This window comes from Hypomesus transpacificus, chromosome 3 (assembly GCF_021917145.1).
Source record: "Hypomesus transpacificus isolate Combined female chromosome 3, fHypTra1, whole genome shotgun sequence".
NCBI classification, from domain to species: domain Eukaryota; kingdom Metazoa; phylum Chordata; class Actinopteri; order Osmeriformes; family Osmeridae; genus Hypomesus; species Hypomesus transpacificus.
Window position 1 is genome coordinate 9,378,098 of NC_061062.1, and position 21,118 is coordinate 9,399,215.

Consider the following 21,118-nt stretch of genomic DNA (forward strand, 5'->3'; position numbering starts at 1 on the left):
GAGGGAGAGGGGAGATAAGGGAGAGGAGAGGTGGAGAGGAGTGGGAACAAAAGGTGATAGAGAAGAGGGAGACGAGAAGCAGCGAGGGGCGGAGCTGCAGGGGGGGGGGGTGACGACAATGCTTTGCCCAAGGTGAGCTCCAGTGTGGGAGGAGGATGAAAGGGAGAGAAAGAACAGAGAGAGTCATCGCCTTTCTGAAAGAATATTAGGGTTTTGGGGGGGGGGGGGGTAATGTTGGTTGGCAATCCAAAAGGATGTCCTTTACAAACGATAGAGGTGGATCCATACAAACAGAGACTATACCAACAGCTGTGGCCTCACAAGGAACATTTACATGAGCAGAGACCACATTTTTCCCGGACCCTGACACACTCTCGGTCTTCTCCTTGCTAGCTTTGATCCAACAAGTCTCTGACCCTTGACCTCAGCAGGAAACAACAACAAAAATCCAAATGCCTAATCTAGGCTCACGCCTCCACCTCCAGCGATGCCATTGCGGCGGGAGGACGGGCGGGAGGACGGGGGGGGGGGGGGGGGGGGGCTCTGAAACGTTAAATCTGCTGAGAATCTGCTCAAAACAGATCATCCCCCTTTGAACTCAGGGGAAGCTGTGGGATTTGGCAGTGTTAGGGGTCAGGGGAGCGGTGTGGTGTTGAGACCACACACACACACGCATGCACACACACGCATGCACACACACGCATGCTTTCAGACACAGACACATTAGGAGGAACTCATGACTTGTAATGACACACAAAAGCATAGCAGAGCACATGGCCCTGCTCCTTACATTATGCAGTGAGTCTTGGTACTGTGTGAGTGAGGAGAGCTGAGACTCGGAGTGGTAGAGAGACAGCCCCTTCTTCAGTGTCTTCAGATCCCCTCCGTTCGCCTGGAGACACACAGGAAAAGACCGAGAGATAGAGACCCAATTAAAGATCAAGAGATATAGATTGTTAGAGAGGGATTGTAAGGGGGAGAAGAGGGATGGGTTGGATAAGAGGAGGGCAGAGGAAACATAAATACGAAGGGGGGGAAACAACGCAAATACATTTTCAAAATTAACCCTATTTGTATTTATTTAGATGAGACTGAATGTGCTGTGATGACTCAGGTCAAGCTTACAAATGGCAGAGCTTAGCTAGAGGGTCGGTTAGACGTTGGATGGAAAGTTGAAATGCCAGTGTGCATCGTCGAGTTGACAAATACCAGTCTATAAATGTCAGGTCTTGTTTGGCATCGCAACATACAGTTGTCATGAGGGAGAGGGAGGTAAATGCTGCAAATTGGACAAGGTTTTCAAGGCAAGTGTGTGTATGTGTGTGTGTATGTGAGAGAGAGAGTGTGTAAGTGTAGTGTACAACGCAAGCGCTTCCTACTTGTGTGCATGTGTCTGTGCGTTTCTGCATTTCATGCCTGTGTGCGTCTTCCTGTCTGGCCGTTCACCCATCTCTGAGAAACATTCCCTCAGCACTGATGCAATGAGCTCCCTCCACACTCCGCACCCAGCACACACACCTAGCTTCAAGCAGAAGCACACACAATACCCCAAGCTAATTATGTTTGGTGTGACTGACTACATTTTAATCAACGCTGTTTGTTTGGATTTGGATTGACTGACTATTTACAAGGGTCTGGAACATTCCAGACCATTCCTTGGTAAACACTGCTTGTAATTCCACAACTTAGACAATAAAGCAGTCTCCTTCTTAAAGGGGCCAGAGTTCACCCTCAGGTAAAGTGGGATTAGGGGCAGAGGTTAAATGTCTCCTACGTGGCTCCTACTCCCACTCCTCGGAAACACAGAGGAATAAACAAACCAAGCTCTTAGAACGACCAGGCTGAGGAGGTCTGAAAGGTACGGCTCCAGCAGAGATGAAAGGAAATAGGACCAAATCCAAATGCATCATCCTCTTTCACAGAGCGATAACGCTGCATGCTGTTTAGAAGTTCGAACGCCAAAGCCACGTTGAGAAATACTAGACTTACAGCGTAAATAAACCCGGAGAGAAAACCTTCAACCTTCCAAAAGCACTGTCATGCCTTCCTAGAAGAGTACTACCTGTCACCTGAGGGTGGATGTAGAGGGCTCTAAGAAGTTGACGGGTACTTTGAATCCATCGAACATTGTGTCTTTGTACTTGTTTCATGTGTGCTGTACACTTCTGCAGGCTTGTGTGCACACCCTGGCCCTCTGTGTGTGTGTTTGCTAATGGCTTTACGTAAGAGCAAACACTTCACTGCCTTTAACTGAAGTTCAGTAAATACAGCGTGAGGGTAGTTATGGTTATTGGACTGTTATACAACTGTGTGTGTGCGTGTAAATATAGAGATCACACAAACCCTCAGAGTTGTGTGGAGAGACTTCTATGTAGAAAGGAAACTGGAATTTTCTGACATCATTCCCGTCTCTTCCAGCTGAGAGTAAATAACTTGTGTTTGCATTTGTCTGATCAAAACTCTTGAAACTCTTTCTCCTCTGAGAGGTTTTTGTCGTGTGCAAGGGTATGTGAGTGTCTGTGAGAATCTGCTTCTCAATATAAAGTGATCGGTGTAGCGGTGGTATTCTGCATAGAACTAGTGTGTACGTGTGTGTGTTAGTGTGTGTGTTTGTATGTATGTGTGTGTTTATGTCAGATCCAGTTCTAAATACAGAGTATGTGTTTGCTCTGTGTGTGTTTGTGTGTGTGGGTGAGTGTGTCTGTGTATATGTGTCTGTTTGTGTGTGTGGGTGAGTGTGTCTGTGTATATGTGTCTGTTTGTGTGTGTGGGTGAGTGTGTCTGTGTATATGTGTCTGTTTGTGTGTGTGGGTGAGTGTGTCTGTGTATATGTGTCTGTTTGTGTGTGTGGGTGAGTGTGTCTGTGTATATGTGTCTGTTTTTGTGTGTGTTTGTGTCAAATCCAGTTCTAAATATAGAATGTGTTTGTTCTGTTTGTGTGTGTGTGTGTGTGAGTGTGTGTGTGCATATCCTTGTGGATTGCTTTCATGAGGACACAAGGACCCAGACAGCGTTCTCTAAATAGGAGGCATGAAAAATGCAGGTGATGTTATTTCTCCTCGGTTTCTACAGATTCTTTATCTATGTTCCCCTATGAATAGTTAAAGCTCAGGCCATTAGACGCTACTGAATTATTCACTTAAATCACTTCCCATCCATCCAAAAGGAATAACAAGCTCTCTCTCTCTCTTTCTCTCTCTCTTTGTTTTTTTTTACTGATCTCTCTAAAGAGGGAAGTGAAGTTAGGAAAAGTTTAGTACAAACACAAGCACACAAGGGAGCTAATATATCTCCTTATATCTTTCTATCCATGTATCTCTCTATATAGTCCCCATTTCTTATCTCCCTGCAGTGTACAACTCTACAGCATGCATATTCACCCCCCTCCCTCTTTATAGTTTGCTTTGTTCATAATAATGAATATGGAGTGCATGTGTGTGTGTGTGTGTGTGTGTAATGTGTGTCACGCGCCCTGTCATGCGAGAGAGTGACAGGGCGAGAGAGAGAAATCGTTTTGAGAGACTTTCTCTATTGAAGCTGGCACAGCGTACCTGGCCCAGCAGCTGCTTGTTGTCGTCTTCCAGTATCCTCACCTTGCTCTCCAGCTGACGGATGTAGCTGGAGGACACATCTGGAACGCAAGGAAACAGACTGTCAGACCTCTGCCGTTTTCAAATGCAGCGTTAAACCCTAACCCCTAAATCTTTGACCCTGACCAAAAACAGCATCTGAAACCTGTACTGTATCTATCCCTGTATCTACCCTTTAATAAAAGCCACTGCTGATATGAAGGTTCCTGTTTTGATCCATGGATGTTTAGTAGTGTCCACAGACTGACTGCTGAACCAACATGTGCGGCCATTTTGCCAAAACCAGAACACCCAAGCCATGTTGAGTCCAGTGAGCCAACAGTTTCACTCCGGCCAGAGTGAATACCCATTAATGTGAGTACACTGTACCCTTGGTTTTTCTCTATTCACCCCCTGATTGACATGTTTGTGTGGTGCTCAACGCCCCTCAAATCCTTAATCCCCCCCCCCTCCACCCAGCCTCCATTGTTGACACTCTTCCCATGGTGATTAAGTAGAAAGCTGCTAATCCAAAAATTGCTCTCTTTTAGCTCTGCGAGATGCCGATACTCAGGCCTATACACGATACATCACAAAGCTCCATCCTCGCTCAATTGGCAATTTAAGTTGAATACGTGGGCTGAAGTGATGGAGTTTCACCCACTGGGAAAATGGGTTTGGGATTAGATGAGCGGTGCTCGTGTCGTGGTTTAATTGTTTGTGTAAACAAACAACAATAGAACAACAGTGCTTAGGATGCAACCATACAGTACACACACACACACACACACACACACACATAAAAAAAAACACACAAAACACACACAACGGCCCCCTAGACATTCTCCCTCAACCGTTTCAGTGCTTTTCTTAATGAGAGGAGAGGCTCCCATTAGAGTTGGAGAGAGAGAGGGAGGGGGAGAGGGAGGGAGGGAGAGTGGGGGGGAAGGAGGGAGGGAGGGAGGAGGTTACTGATAGTGCAAACTCGTCCCCCACCATTTCCATCATGCAACAGACAGACCCTAGACAGGAACACACCTGTTTTCGTAGATCTACTTCTAAAGAAAGAGAGACAGAAGGGGAGAGAGAGAGAGAGAGAGAGAGAGAGAGAGAGAGAGATGGGGCAGCAGGGCAAAGTGCAGGTGGAAGGAATAAACATGAAAGCGATAGATGAGAGACTGAGAGGTAAATGGAAGGCAGGACACGGAGACGGGAGACAGAAGAGGAGGCCGAGGCAGGGAGGCAGCGGAACTAATGCCTCCCAGACGACCAGCCTGAGGAGCCCACTGACGGAGCCCCTACACCCTACACCCTACACACTAGCAAATCAGTCTGTCTCCTCATGGCCAAACAAGCCACGTAATGCCATGTTGTGTGTAGAACCACAACCCAAATAATCCCCAATAGGGGTGTTCCAAGGGGTCTTGTATGGGTGATCGAGAGATGCACAACTAGCTAGCCCTAACATCAGACGAACGATAAAACAACCCTAACCATATCCCAGAAGACCTTACCCAAACCCCCAAAAACCCAAACCAAAACTGGCCATAGTCTATCCACAAGTAGACAACACCGTCTCTACATCCATACATCATCTCTAGGGGGAACATTGTTTAAGTATTGACGACAGAGGGTGAGCCACACCATCCAACCCTGAGGTGTCATCCCTAGCCACGATCCTAGACCTCACTCCCTCCACCCTCTGATCCTAGACCTCACTCCCTCCACCCTCTGATCCTAGACCTCACTCGCTCCACCCTCTGATCCTAGACCTCACTCCCTCCACCCTCTGATCCTAGACCTCACTCCTTCCACCCTCTGATCCTAGACCTCACTCCCTCCACCCTCTGATCCTAGACCTCACTCCCTCCACCCTCTGATCCTAGACCTCACTCCTTCCACCCTCTGATCCTAGACCTCACTCCCTCCACCCTCTGATCTTAGACCTCACTCCCTCCACCCTCTGATCCTAGACCTCACTCCCTCCACCCTCTGATCCTAGACCTCACTCCCTCCACCCTCTGATCCTAGACCTCACTCCCTACACCCTCTGATCCTAGACCTCACTCCCTCCACCCTCTGACCTTAGACCTCACTCCCTCCACCCTCTGATCCTGGACCTCACTCCCTACACCCTCTGATCCTAGACCTCACTCCCTACACCCTCTGATCCTGGACCTCACTCCCTACACCCTCTGATCCTAGACCTCACTCCCTCCACTCTCTGATCCTAGACCTCACTCCCTACACCCTCTGATCCTAGACCTCACTCCCTACACCCTCTGATCCTGGACCTCACTCCCTACACCCTCTGATCCTGGATCAGGGCTACCTGCCTATGTGACCAGCATGTGGCAGTGTTACACAGTCTGCCTAGGGCAGATACTATTGCATTGTCAGGGTTAATTGGCTGTGGATTGCAGCTGTCTGTCCTTTCTCGAAAGCGAGAGGGAGAAAAGAGGAGGAACTGATGGTGATTAACTTGATTCACCTCAATACATTATGATGTGACTCTAAGGAGAGAGAGAGAGAGAGAGAGAGAGAGAGAGAGAGAGAGAGAGAGAGAGAGAGACAGAGAGAGAGAGACAGAGAGAGAGAGAGAGAGAGGGTTGGGGAGTGAAACAGGGGGTGAAGAGAGTCAGAGGAAGAGAATGAGAGAAATTAGAAAGAAAGAGATGAGAAGAACTAAAGTGAGAAGACAAAAGCTAAAAGAAAGAGAATGAGGAAAAGAGAGGCTCCAAACTAACAGAGAAGCCGAAGGAGGAAACCGAAAGAAGGCTGTGTGAAGTCTCCAAAAGAGCAGGAGAGGTCAAGTGAGATAATGAGACAAAATGAAAGAAAGAAGGAGGGAGAAAGAAAGAAAGAGGACTAAACAACATTGAGGAATGGCCAGTGGGACTAAGCCTCTTTGCCTTCCTTGTGACCCTGTAATCCAACTAGAGTACAGCCTGGTCACCTGACCTGCAACCAGCAGCACTATGCAAGCCGATTACCAAACCACACCAGACCACACCACACTCAACACACCACACTCAACACACCACACTCAACACACCACACCAGACCACACCACACTCAACACACCACACCAGACCACACCACACTCAACACACCACACCACACTCAACACACCACACTCAACACACCACACCAGACCACACCACACTCAACACACACAACACCACACTCCACCATACCATGCCACAACACACAAGACCACTCCCCCACACCTTACCTAACACACACACACACACATACAGAATATACAGTTGACTACATGGATGCTACTCCTACACTCCCCCCTCCCTCTTTCTCCTCTGTTGCCTCTCTATGACTCCATCCCGTCCAGTGCTACACTGATCTCAGCTCAGACTGATTACAATACTCTAATCCATCTTTGATCATAATCTGGACCATAACCTAGGGAAAGCCTGCCACAGAAAATGTGGAGAACCACAACACAATTGTATAGGTACCTGATACATACCTATGTACAGGCATAAACCTAAACCTATGTCTACAAATGTTCTACCAACTTGGTAACACTGTTGAAACACCGTACGGATTATGTCCTCGGATGGAAGACTGGCTGTATGGGTCCCTGACCAAGATTTTGCCCTGGTTATGTAATCAATTAAAATCAAATTAGACCCCTTCGCCCTTCTCAAATACCCCATGCTGTCACAGAGGTCTCATAAAACACACCCTGCACCTCGCTCTTTTTCTTCCTCTCCCTCTTTCGATCCCCCCACCTCCCCTCCCCCACCTCCCTTCCTTCACACACAGTATGAAGTGCTTGTAAAAATATACACTCACGAGCCCTCCCTCTGGCCAAACGTACATGCTCTTTATGAAATATGCATGAGTAGCACCATTCTTCTGTTCTCCCAATTCTCCATACACGAATGATGAGAGGTTTAGAAAAAAACACATATACCATCTCTCTCTCCTTCTCTCTTTCTTGCTCTCTTTAACCTCCTCCCTTCTCTCTCTCCCTCTTACCCTCTTCCTCACCGTCCTTTGAGAAGTCTCTGAGGTAGAGGCTAAGGAATGATTTCAATTACATTTAGCTGGGGAAATAAAGGGTGGGGGCTGGTTACACACACACACACACACAGACACACACACACACACACACACACAAGGTAGGCGCGTCCAAAGCCAGGGACTGATTTCAATTATGGGAGAAGGAAGCAGGGCTGGGGCTAGCAGGGGCCACTAGAGCAGACAAACACAGATGTATTGTTCCACGCCCCTCTGCTCTCCTCTCTTTACATGACTTTCCCTCTCTCCCTTCTCCCCAGCCCCCTCCCTCCCTCTCTCCCTCCCTCTCTCGCTCTCTTCTTCTCTCTCTGCTCACTACAGTAACCTGACCCTGTCTGATTCTCGTCGAATTCCACAGAAAACTCCAAGGCAGGTTAGACAGGCTCCAACCCTGCCTCCTGCTCAGTGTAGAATACTGGATCAGTCTTTTAGTTTATTGGTTCCCTGTGCTGGGAAACCCATCATATTCTACACACAGTACTGTTGATACACAGAAACATACAACAGGGTGCAGACGGAGTCAACGGCTGGTGAGACTGCCTATGGCGTCCGTCCAGGCAACAATGACTAAACCACAGTTGGTAGAACCTACAGTGTATCAATGACAGGATTCAATGTTCATAAAGTTGGTTCAGTAAACAGCGAATTGGCTGAGTGAAGCCACAGAAAGGCCTACCCAAGTACAGCCAGTCAGGGATAGGGCTAAGGAAAGGATGCAGCAGGGATACATTATCCAGTCCGATAATGTTACTCTTTAACAAACGGCAGCATGAAGAGGCCAGGTCATGCTCTGCCTGCTGTAAGCAGATAGCAGCGTAGAAAGGAACCGGAGAGTTTAAATTGACTGAAAGGGGAAGTTGGTATTTCTGTAAAGCAGTGCGTCATTCATTCATTCATTCATTTTTTTTCGACATCGTCATCACGGTTCTCGCTCAAGGAATTTCACGACTGTCATCCATCACACCCATAACAACACCTGAACACAGACCTGCACACGCACAGACACACACATTCACAGTCACATACAAAGACACAAAGGCACAGCCATACAAACTTTGCACACCTTTTTGCAAACACCACATGCATTTTCCACCCTGTCCTTTAAGGGCATGGTCTACAGTCCCAAACAACATAAACCACTACACACACACATACACACACACACACACACTAGACCCCCCAATGCCGACCACAGGGCAGAGGAGATGGTGTCCTAGAATTCCAGTCAGTCAGCATATGTCCTGCTCTGTAGGGAGAAGGAGGCTGAATAGCGGAATGACATTGAGGGATGGAGCATTATTCCAAATCCACAGCTTGTGTCGTCGAAATGAATTTGTTGTTCGCTGGGTCTGTTCATCATCCCGAGGTGATGGTCACACACACGCGCGCGCGCGCGCACACGCACACACCAAGCTGATAATAGAGATGGCTGAAGTGATGGAGTGTCTGTTTACTCTACAGGACCCGTGGGAGGAGCCTTCTCAACAGTGTGAAGAACCAGGGAGGGGGAGAGGGAGGGAGAGAGAGAGAGAGAGAGAGAGAGAGAGAGAGAGAGAGAGAGAGAGAGAGAGAGAGAGAGAGAGAGAGAGAGAGAGAGAGGGAGAGGGAGAGGGAGAGGGAGAGGGAGAGAGAGAGAGAGAGAGAGAGAGAGAGAGAGAGAGAGAGAGAGAGAGAGAGAGAGGGAGAGAGAGAGAGAGAGAGAGAGAGAGAGAGAGAGAGAGAGAGAGAGAGGAGAGAGAGAGAGAGAGAGAGAGAAAACGTGGAGTGGAGAAGGATGGAAATAGAGACACAGGAGGACAAGAGTTGTGGATGACAAGATGACCTGTGTCACAAGAATGATAGATCCAGTGATCAAGTTAGATAGGAGAGATAGGGGCTGTGAATGAAAGATGGGACAGAGAGAGAGAGACAGAGAGAGAGAGAGAGAGAGAGAGAGAGAGAGAGAGAGAGAGAGAGAGAGAGAGAGAGAGAGAGAGAAAGGATGGAAGGAAGGAAGGAAAAGAGGAAGAGGGGAGTGCATTCATGCCCTTGCAGACACACTGCTGTCACTATCAATCTCTGTTAGAGCTGTGGAGAGGAGAGTAATGAGGCACAACACTAAGTCACAGCACGCACACACACACACATACAGACAGACACACACACACATACAGACAGACACACACAGGCAGTCACACACAAAATATACCAGCCAGACTCTCTCATCTCAATTTGCATGTACACTACACACACAAACACATGAATTGAAGTAAACATAGAGCACATCTTATCCGGTTCCCTGCTTTTCATTCAAATCAGCTAGACCAATCAAACTGTCTTTTGAATACATTTCCATAAGTCACCTAGGTACCGTGTTTGTGTATCTCATGCCACTTCATTGGACTAACAAAATTCTGTTCTAATAGGGTGTTGTCTATGTACACAATGACGGTAGCCTTGATAACAAAAAGTATCACCAGACGTCTCTAGAAAGCGTGATTTCTTTCTCTGAAAGTCAAACAAGACACTTGTAAGAGCAACTCTCTGAGTATTATGTGTGTACTGTGTACGTACCTCCAGGTATCAAGACTAATCATTTTTGCTGTTCACCATTTTGGTTCACCACCTGGCTGACCACGTTTCATCCTATGCTTCATTGTGAGAGGTGTTTAACCATAGAATTTGCACCATTGATAGTGTTTGAGTCTTTTATGATGCCAATGAAGTTTCCAGCTTTCAAGTAAGAATAGTTGGTTCTTTTCAGGGGCATTTGTGTGAATTTTGAGTAAAGTACAGTTTGTTCAATTGCTTTTATGCTGAGGCAACTTTTTCCATTCAGGCATTTGAAGTATTAAGTGTCTTCGATGTATTGCCTTAATTTCTTACAGCTGTATAATCTCTGGATATTGCATAATTTATTCAGTAAGCCTATTCTCTCTCTCTCTCTCTCTCTCTCTCTCTCTCTCTCTCTCTCTCTCTCTCTCTCTCTCTCTCTCTCTCTCTCTCTCTCTCTCTCTCTCCTCTGGACACACACACAGACACACACAGAAACCAAATCCATGTGTTGTAGCCTAATCTCCATAATGCCGTTACAATAGTTCAAGTTCAAGTCCTTTATTGTCAGATGCACAGAACAACACAGGGTCAGACTGGGCATTGAAATTATTTGGACAACACAAAGCTACCTGGCATAAACATATAAGTACTCAGAACATAGGTTACACCAATGATAACATACAATGTAATAAACCTCCTAAATATACAAAATAGTAAACAATAGAGTATACTAAACCTATAATACACATGATATCCTATACTAACCTTATAACCTATACTAACCTAGAGTAAGTAAGGTACAATGTGTGCAATATTGCTGATTGTGCAACCAGTAGCTGAAAGAGCAACCAGTAACTGAAGTGACAGTGTGTAAAGTGACTAATGTGAGTGTCAACAGTGTATCAATGTCCATATCAATGTTCTTTCAGAAGCCTGATGGCCCTTGAGCTAATAGCGGAGCTCTCGTCAGTGCAGCCATACAGCAGGCGCACCGGAAAAAGAATCAAATGGCATCCAGGATTTCCCCATGCATGGACACAGAACGGTGCTGTTTAAATGTGATCCCATTCAAGCCCCCCAAGGCTTGAACATCGTTGACACAGTATCTCGCAGAGAGAGTCCCTCTGCAGTCTCACTCAATACCCCTGGCGATAAATTCATCCCCTCATCTTTTGTGCAGGCCATGGATGTAATCACTTCAGATAATAGTAGGTTAGCATGGAATCTTACAGTGATGCCTAACCTCACTGAAACGATTTAAAAACGTTACAATCACTATTCTGAGCAGTTGACAAGATGCTGTTTAATCATGATAAAAAGCACAATTGTGGTATTTGTTTGATGCTTAAAAAAGAACACTGAAGGCAAACAAAATGTTACAGTGAAGGTATGTGGCCCATAGGCAACACACTGCCACACTCTGGACTGTATTGTATTGTGTATCATAAAAAAGTTCCATTCTTCAATCTTGCACGCCCAGCTTGAACAAACACTTGTATCTGTTCAAAGTTCAAGGGCAGCTCCAGGCTTCAGTACAGGTACAGAACCCTCCCCCCCCCCCACAGACCACAGCACTCTGAGGAGGGCTATATGAGAAGGAAGGGCCATGTACCAGGGAAGGGGGAAGTACCTTTGTGCCCCCTGCTTGGATTTGATTACATTCTCCACTACCTCCACTGACGACTCCTCCCCACAATTCCTGTGTGTGTGTGTGTGTGTGTGTATATATAAATATGTGTGCGTGTGTGTGTGAGACAGAGCGTGAGTAATGGGAAGCGTAAAGGGTCATGAAGGTGGCGCCTTGTTGTACAGCCTAACCACAAGTTGTGTTGCCATTTTGAGCAACATACTGTAGCACCAGGTGGTCTAAAGCTGCAAACGTCCTTTTCCATGGCCGCTGGCGCTGTCAAAACCAGCTCTACTCCTTCCTGAAATACCATCGCACGTTATCCATGCGAGCGTATATAATCCATGCGATACATAATCCAATGTGAGTGACAGGGCTACATTTGAGGCGTTCTTCCCGTCATTCAACAAAGCTAGACAAACAGCCTGCCGGGTGGCTGGCGGGCTGGTCTGACACATGGAGGACTTGGCTTGATTCAAAAATAAACACATGAATAAGACAAGCAATGGAAGGCAGCTCAGAGTGGGACCAGGAGAGACGTGGTGAGGGGAGATAGACTGCATACCAAACCATTGATAAGGAGGTCTCCTAGCAACAAGCTCTGACTGTTTGACTTAGGGGTCTGTCTGTTCTCTTGAGTTCGGCTTCTCATCATGGCTGTATGACACTACTTTGGGTTCTTCTGTCCTCTGGTTGACTGATTATGGCTGAACGTATGGTTTTAAGGAGTGTATGTGTGAAAAAATTACTAACAGTGAACTAGACTAGAATAACTGTGCATGTGTGCCGTTGAGTTTGTGAGTGAATGTACATATGTGTTTACACAGCCACAGGCTTAAAATGAACTACACCTAGCACACCTTCTCAGACACACAAACAGGGGAAGCAAGGAAGAAAAGGAGGAAATATATCTGAAAGAACAATTGACTCTAGGCCTACAATATGCTTGAAGATGTGATTTAATGGCACACATCAGACCCCAGACCAGTGCAGACTCAAAGGCTTTTTCAAATTGAAAAGTAGCGTTGAAAAGAATGTTAAGCCATTGTATAATGATGTAATCTCTGTGGCAACTGGCAAGTGTAAGGTTTGCATGCAAATTCGAACCGATTGCTCGATCACACTAGAGCTGACCTAAAATTACTTGGAAAAGAAAACATTTCCATGTCATAAAGAAATGTGCTGCAATTTCACTTCTATCAGAGAAAATGATTACCATAATGCTAATGCAAAATTGCATGGTAAGCTTGTGGTTGGAAAAGCAATGTAACGTAGCATTTATGAAAATGCATCCATTTAGCATTGTAGCAAAGGCTAACATTTCACACTGCAAACTGATTTATTAGTCTTAGACAGAAAACATTTTGCCAAATGTCAAACGCACTTTTCACTAACTATTTCAGTTTGTCTTTCAATGGAATTACAGGAGAGTGAGGGAGTGAGATTCTGACCCATTTCTATCATAAGGCATCTATTAAAGCCTCAGACTGTATGTCTTCATCGTCAGCCCTGGCTCATGTTCTCCAGCTACATTGACATCTACAATTTCAGTTTTCAGGATGACTGTCTTGCCATATTCAATAGAATCTGACCCTGAGAGCACAGCAGGCTCCAACCTCTCTCAGGGAGTCATGAAGATGTGCATAATGTGTGTGCTGGCTTCCAGGTGTCACTGCAAAAGTAGGTGTGCCCTTTTCCTGATTCCAAAAAAGAGGGTAACTGTGTGTGTGTGTGTGTGTGTGTATATATGTGTGTGTGTGTGTGTGTGTATGAGAGAGAGAGAGATAAAGAGAGATAGAGAAAGAAAGAGAGAGTCTTAAGAACAGTAACAATAGACGTGGGAAAAAGTGGATGCACTGGAATGACAATGAGTGACGTAAAAATAACTAGAAAAGGAGGTTCTACCATCTGAATATGAATGACCTGTACACAATAGATACATACGAGGGGAATGATGCATTGGATTATTTTATTGTTTCTCTTTTTTGTGTTTCTTCAAACAGGACTAGAATTATTTTGAGACAGCCTTTCACTAACCCCTTCCCGCCTCCCCCAGAAAACTTGCATTTGCTGTAACTTATAACCAACTTTAAGGTTAGTTGCACCTCTTTTATATTATTGAGCACAGTGTAAAAGAGATTTAAAAAACATTGAATAACAGCAACTGGAAACTAGAAATGATGACGGAACAATCAGTGGAAAAGAATATCTTGTTTTGGCCATGGAAGTGTTTTGGAATGGACGGTCATTATAGTCTTCTCCTGCCCCTGCTGTGTCCTGGACATTCTTCAAACAGACCTCTCAGCTGAGCTCACAAATCTGATAATCATTTGGCCTCCAGATTGCATTTCCAGATTATCTCAATTAAAATGAAGCCCTGGGAGTGGAACACAGGGATATTTTCATCCGTTAATGAGGACACTATTTTGGGATAGTGGCATAACATTTGAAGTCGGGGAACTTTTGATAAGTTGTGAGGGTCACATTCAATTCAAACATATAAGCAGCTTTTCCAGATAAGCACAGAACATATACCCTTATGTGACCCTGTCACTTTAACCTATGAACTCGTATCTGTTGAGACACTTACAACCCCATACTCATTTCCTTGACAACACTCTACAGCTATAAAAGTTTCACAGCTGGCTGCCATAACCCTAAATGCATTAGGCTGGTGCAGTCCTCGGCTATTCTGACAGGCTTGACATTTGACCTGGCCTAACTCTGTAGCCAACCCTGCTGGTTCCCTTGTCTTATCTGTGACTAGCCAGGCAAGAGAGGTGAGCCTCAAAGGTTAGCCTGCTGAGCTCAAATAGTTCCTGAGTGGAGATAAATGCAGCCAAGTAAAAATAGTTCCTTACTGGGAGAGAACCGGAGTAGGGGAAATAGTTGTGTTAGGAGTAGGAACAATAAAGATGTAAAAGAGAACATATGAGAGTTGGGAGTAGTAGAAATAAACTATTTGTGTGTGTTTGTCAGAAAGCCCGTGTCTGGAACAAGAAAAGAGCTTGACGAGAATGCCACAATTGGGGAAACATTTAGATACATTTGACTTAGCCTAGGCTACAAGTGCAGTGCCCAATGGCGACACAAACTAATGCAGTGAGACTTCATCTTGTTTATGGTTGTCAGATATTATATTGTACATAAATACTTGTTCCCAGGAGCATCTTCATGCATATAAACAAAAAGGAAGTCTGTAAATTGTGACATGCTCAGGCCTCACATTGTCATCTGAATGTATTTAAGTAAATTAATTACAATTCAAGTGAGGTAAAGTTAATATACCTTGGATGTCAAGAAAGTAGTGTCCCCAAAAACAGGTGCCCCACCATTGGACCACAATATACAGCAAAAACAAGTGTGTGTATGTGTGTGTGTGTGTTCAGTCCCGGTCTAGTTAGCCCATGGCTGAGATCTCGTTTGAGGGGCTGACGATATGCACCCATTCTCCCATTCAACGTGGTAGGCCTTTGAAGAGCCCGCTCTACCATTGTCTGCAAAACAATACCGTCGGACAGATGGCCAGGGCAGACACACACACACACACAATCGCTATGACCCCCTCCAGTCCCAGCACCAGACAGTGGCAGGGGTACAGTTTGACCCCCTCACCCTCTTTAACAACTCCCTCCACCCACCCCCCACCCAACCCCACCCGCCACTCGAACCACACACATACACCCTGCTGGTTTCTGTCTGGGGTGGGATAAGAGTTGAAGACTTCTGGAGATGAGCAGAATCAGAGACTCATACTTATTTCAATGTTGGTGACAGTGTAACTATGATAACTGAAAAAGAGAGAGAGAGAGAGAGAGATAAAGAGAGAGACAGAGAGAGACCCTAACAGATAGTGCCTGAGGGATTAAGAGATTGTCCATGATTAAAACAAGAAGCCAACTTGCTAAAGAGAAGCCAATTGTGTTTGGGTTCTCAGCCTCAACATTGCACACAAGCAGACAATGAGCCTGTCCCCCCCCCCCCCCCCCCCCCCCCCCCCCTGGAATATGACACAGGAGCCAAAGGGGCTTAGTAATGTAGTTAGTTTGCTCTATGTTTGAGATAATGGAATAACAAACCACTTTTCCTGTACTGCCCTGCTCTTGTTGTTGACCCAGCATCAAAGTATTGACCCATGAAATATGTGTCACTACACAAGCACAAAATAAAGGTCAAGATTAAGATTTCAGACAGCCTGAATTTTCTCCCACTGAACACCCCATAAACTGTGTTTCCCCGGTAAGTCCTCAAAACTTGTACTCCCCAGAACAACTGTTCAAGGAATTAGAAGGTTCCTTCAGCCCATCGTCAGACGCATTTTCAAGGGCGTTTCTCCAATTAGCCATCTGACATATGCACCGTATAGTATTCCAGTTAGTTGGTAGTTTGGAAGTGGCGATGAAAGACAAATTCTAAATGAAAGATAACTATTATTGTAAAGCCTATTGAATTGCATTTGCCAGACAATCTTTTTGAGGTGACTCAGCCAAATGGTTATACAACATGTTTCTAATGCAGGTCTGCTCTTCCATATAACTAGTGTCTAGGCCTGTCTAGTCAAACATTATGAATGTGTGTTTGTGTATGTGTGTGTAGACAAGCGTGTGTGGTGAGAGAGAGAGAGAGGGAGAGAGAGAGAGAGAGAGAGAGAGAGAGAGAGTGAGAGAGAGAGAGAGAGCAGGAGAGATGGGGCCTGTGTGAGTGTATGTCACAGTGTCACATCCAATGGGCTGTATCTGTCTGGCTAGCACAGCCTCCAACCTTGTGTAACCTTTGTGATGCTAGGTCATTGAGTTTGTATCGAACCTGCTGCTGCCTCATCTTGTACTCATCAGCTACAGCCTGGTCTTCCTCTCATCACTATGTACTCCATTAAAATTACACTCAGTCAACAACTCCTTATTTGACCCCTCAATCTCTGTTGACCCCAGCCTCTCTCTTATCTTCTTCCCCCTCTTTCCCTGTACTGTCTTTGAGGATCAATCAACCGCTTCATAATCGGCTGTTGCTATGGCATTCCACGCCAGCTCCTCCTGGCCACGAGAGCCCAGCCAATCCCTGGTCCCCACTCCCCTTTGACCCCCTTTTTTCTCCAATGAGGTCATTCACTCCTCATGGGCAGGGAGTGAGGAGAGGGGAAAGAGAGGGAGTGGGGAAAGACAGTTTGGGGGTTGTTAGAAAAGAGAGAGGTGGTTTAATGATGGGATGGATGAAAAGAAAGAGGAAGTGGTCAAAGATGAAGGACTTAGGATTAAGATGAAAGATTTAGGACGAGTCATGAAATGCAGAGAGAAAAAGGGAAATGGAAAGAGAGCTGGAAACTGTTACAGCAAGTAGCATCGCAAACTGCATGACTGGATATTTAATTCTGTCTAAGCAGCGAAAATGAAACTGGCAAAAAAAAACATTAAAAAACACACAAGTCAGATTACTTTTCTGAATCTACAATGTTTCTGCCATGATTAACGTTACAGCTGTTTCATGCAAAAACATGTTCTTAAAGGCTCTGACACTTGGGAATACACTGTTACTGTCAAAGTGCGACAGGGTTGTCATATGGTTACTATCTCCTGGGCGTGTCCAACACTGATTCCCAGTCAGCTGCACTTCCCCTATTGTTTGTCCTAGAATGTGGGAGATCCTGACCAGGCACCTTTTTTGAATATACACAGCAGAGGGAATCCTTATATGAGTCCAACTTCACCACTGCCAACACACTGCTTGCTGAGCTAACGCTAAACTGAGCTAGAATACAATTAAGATAAATTAGGTGAAACTTATATCCATATGCAATAAATGACTTTTTGAAGTTAAAATCCTTCTAACTATTCTATAATTTTACAAACTTTGTGTAAGGTAAGTGTGAAACACAAAGACTAGCGTTCAAAGCTAGCGTTGCAACAGTAACTGTTGCCAAATTAGCCTGAAGTTAGATAGCTCCCTAGAGTCTGGGAAAGTAATCTGCCTACTGCAGTCATTTTTTGTCATTGGCTTTCAAATGATATCAATCTTTTACAATACACTTATGGCTCTATCGCCCACTGTGGTGAAGTTGAAAATGTGCCAATGTGCAATATAACTCAGATTGACAGCTCTATAAATATTATGAGTGCTGATGCAGATGTCATTAAATAAATATGATATCTTCTGACAAAAAAATAAATAGATCCACGATGGAGCAATTTGTCCAAATGTAATTTGGTAAATTAATATTTCCCACCATGAAAAACGGTCGGATTTGACCCTCTGGCCTACGTTAACATTGAAAACTACGGGTGCATTGTGTCAGATAACGTATATTGGATTGGCTACATCTGTAGCGTTCATGTCGCTGAAAGCTATGAGGTACTCTATGTTCTTCAACTATGTTGTTTATCTGGCCGCTACCCAGATGACAAATCCATAATCTAAATTGCTGACCATACAACCTGTCAGTGTTTAAGCTTCAAGTGGTGTATGCTAAATTTCCTCATCTTAGTGTCTCATCTTTGTAAGTGTCTAGAAGATGCTAACTCAAGCGAAAATACCTCAATAATCTGCAACCAGAGACTCCCCTTCGCCCTGACCAGATGTCCAGCTGTCCAAGGGGGTGTGTGTGTTTCTAAGGGCCTCCATAGACAGATTTAATTACCAGCCCAACGTTTGGTGGAGCTATGAAGTGGCCAGAGGAATGATGATCACTCACATTAACTAGAGAATGGATTAGGGTTTAAAAAGAGTAGACCACAGCATACAGTACTGCACACACACACACACACATGCATATAGACTAAAACTCTTGACACAGACAGACTGCAATAGATAATAATAGATAATAATTGCGCAGAAACACTAAAGCCTCTTTATACCTCTCATACAATCAAACCTTTTCTTCACCAGGCTTTCATTGTAACATGGTCTTCCCATGCCGTGACATTATCATAACAACACCAAGCTCTCTCTCCTATGCAGGCAGTAAATCTGTCCAGACAGGTTGAGCACTTACATACAAGCAGTAGCACTGATAAAGACACTTACTCTTACACACAATGAAACACACACATAAATACAAACAATGCCCCAAACATATAATGGAGCTCTGTCTCTCTTCCTCCGGTTCCCATAAACACTATAAAAACTATCAAGAAAACACAAATAGGGCCAAGAGGCACTCTGTTCACATAAGGAGAGGAGAAAAATCTGAAGGGAGACCTGAATCTATTCATCCCGTCATTCACTGAGACGGGAAGCCAAATGTCTCCCTCAACAAACATAGTCGGTATCCTGGATGTTAACCAATTAGTGGATTTGTCTGCAGCTATGTGCGATGCCCATTGAAGCCCCTTTGAGATCTTTCAGAGACTTAAATGACCTCTGATTGGATTGGACAACTAGAAAACCAGCTTATGATCGGAGAGAAGGAAATAATGGGACATATGTAATTTGTCCTTCAAGAAAACTCTTATGAGCTTCCTTGCGTCTGTGTTTTCACTTCTCTGTTCCCTAGAGAACTCTTAGTGGCTAGTCCGAGAGCTAGTCATGGTCCAGGCTAATTACAGGCCCCTTTGGGAGACAACATCAACAAAACTGTTTTAGAGGGAGTGAAAACAACTGAGAGAGATTAGCATCCTATTTATGAGTCAAGAGCAAGCAGCAGGGAGAAAGAGGAGACAGAACCTCAGTCAGCAGAATGACATAACAATTCCTGCTCTCCAACCGGTGTACTAAAACATAATTTCTTCTCAATGTGAGACTGACTGTTCTGTGAAATGACAGGTATGTATGGTCATTTGTTTCTTTCTTTACTTTCCTATGAGATCCCATCTCCAGCATTGATCCTATCAGTAGCCAATGTTGGATTTAATTCCCAGCTACATTCAGCATCACATACAGCATCTATGACACACAAATGTCTGCAAGCACAGAACACCTATAGAGAATCTACAATGTTGAAATACCTTGAGAAGTTATTTGAACAAATAAGAAAACATCTGTTTTTTGAGTTGGTCCACAATGTCCTACTTATGTTTGACAGATGAATGCCTTCATGTCTGGGGTCCCCCCCCCCCCCCCCCCCCCCTCCTACACAGGGACTGGGTTTGACCTGTTTGTCTGACCGGGCAAGTTGTGGGCACATAAATATTCGGTTTGTTCCACTTTCTCATTGAGGCGTGGAGATTAGGCCGTCACACCAGATAGACAGTCCCCCCTGAAGATGAATGTGCAGCTCTATGACACCCCCGATCTCATGGGATCCTTGGAGGAATCAAAACACAGCCTGGAATGCACAATTGGCGGAATTTTCGATACTGGGGCTTAACTGAGCTTTGCATGTATTGAGCATAGAAAGCAATGGAACATTTGCTGGCCACATTTTTGTCATACTGTTGGTGTGCGGGAAGAGATGCTGTTTCTGTGTCTGACCCTCATGCTGGGCACTTTGTAAAAATGGAATCATTTGCTGGACAGGCAGGAAACCTGTCCTTTTGTACCAAGCTACCTGCTGGGAGCCTCTGGAGACCCCATAGACCTGACAGAAAGGCCCCTAAAATGGCAATCTGACTCTGTGGGAAGAAAATTCCGAAACCTAATCTCTCTGTTGAAACAGAACCTGAATGACCCCGATCAGAGTTGGAGGTTTATCCTGGTCCCTAGCTGACCGTCTTGGGGGCCAGGGTCACTTCAGGAAGGACGCAAAGCTATTTTCCTGCTTAGTAATGGGAATATGGCCCATGATGTTTATTTTTTTTGAGTAAAGTCTGGCTTTACTTAGAGTCTTTAGATTGTAGTTCCTTGTGGAATGACATTTGGGAAATATGACTGTCGTAAAACAATGGGACACACCCTACAGGAGAAAAACATCTAACCCACAAGTCCCTGTCATAAACAAACAGGCAGACTCACAAAAACAGACAGACAGGTAGATAGACCGGTAGGCAGGCAGGCAGACAGACAGACAGACAGACAGACAGACAGACAGACAGACAGACAGACAGACAGACAGACAGGCAGGCAGGCAGGCAGGCAGGCAGGCAGGCAGGCAGGCAGGCAAGCTAGCAGACAGACAGACAGACAGAAACAAACATGCTTCAAAGGAAAGTCGCAGCTGGTGAAGCAATCTTGGCATTGGCATCATGGGGAGGTAGAGTGACAGATTTTAATTTTATGACTTTGTCTGAGTGCGGATTTAAACTGATTTATGAAGCTAAGTGGTTTGGGTATTCTAAGTGGGTCTCATGGTAACAAACCACCTACATATCTAATAACTCAATTAAACACAAAGAATAGACAGTATTAAAGCATAGCCTATTTTATTTTAAAGTATGAATGTCAGTAAAGCAAACCAACAAATGGAAATACACAG

General features: G+C 45.1%; 1 protein-coding gene across 1 annotated transcript in view; it reads right to left on the minus strand.

Annotated features, from left to right (window-relative positions):
• Positions 1-21,118, minus strand: part of ccdc85ca (coiled-coil domain containing 85C, a) — a 35,158-nt gene that overhangs the window by 6,779 nt on the left and 7,261 nt on the right. The window contains exons 2-3 of the mRNA XM_047018218.1: positions 3,552-3,631; positions 791-892 (exon numbers count right to left, since the gene is read on the minus strand). Of these exons, the coding sequence (XP_046874174.1) occupies positions 791-892; positions 3,552-3,631 (182 nt within the window). The remainder of the gene's footprint in view (positions 1-790; positions 893-3,551; positions 3,632-21,118) is intronic.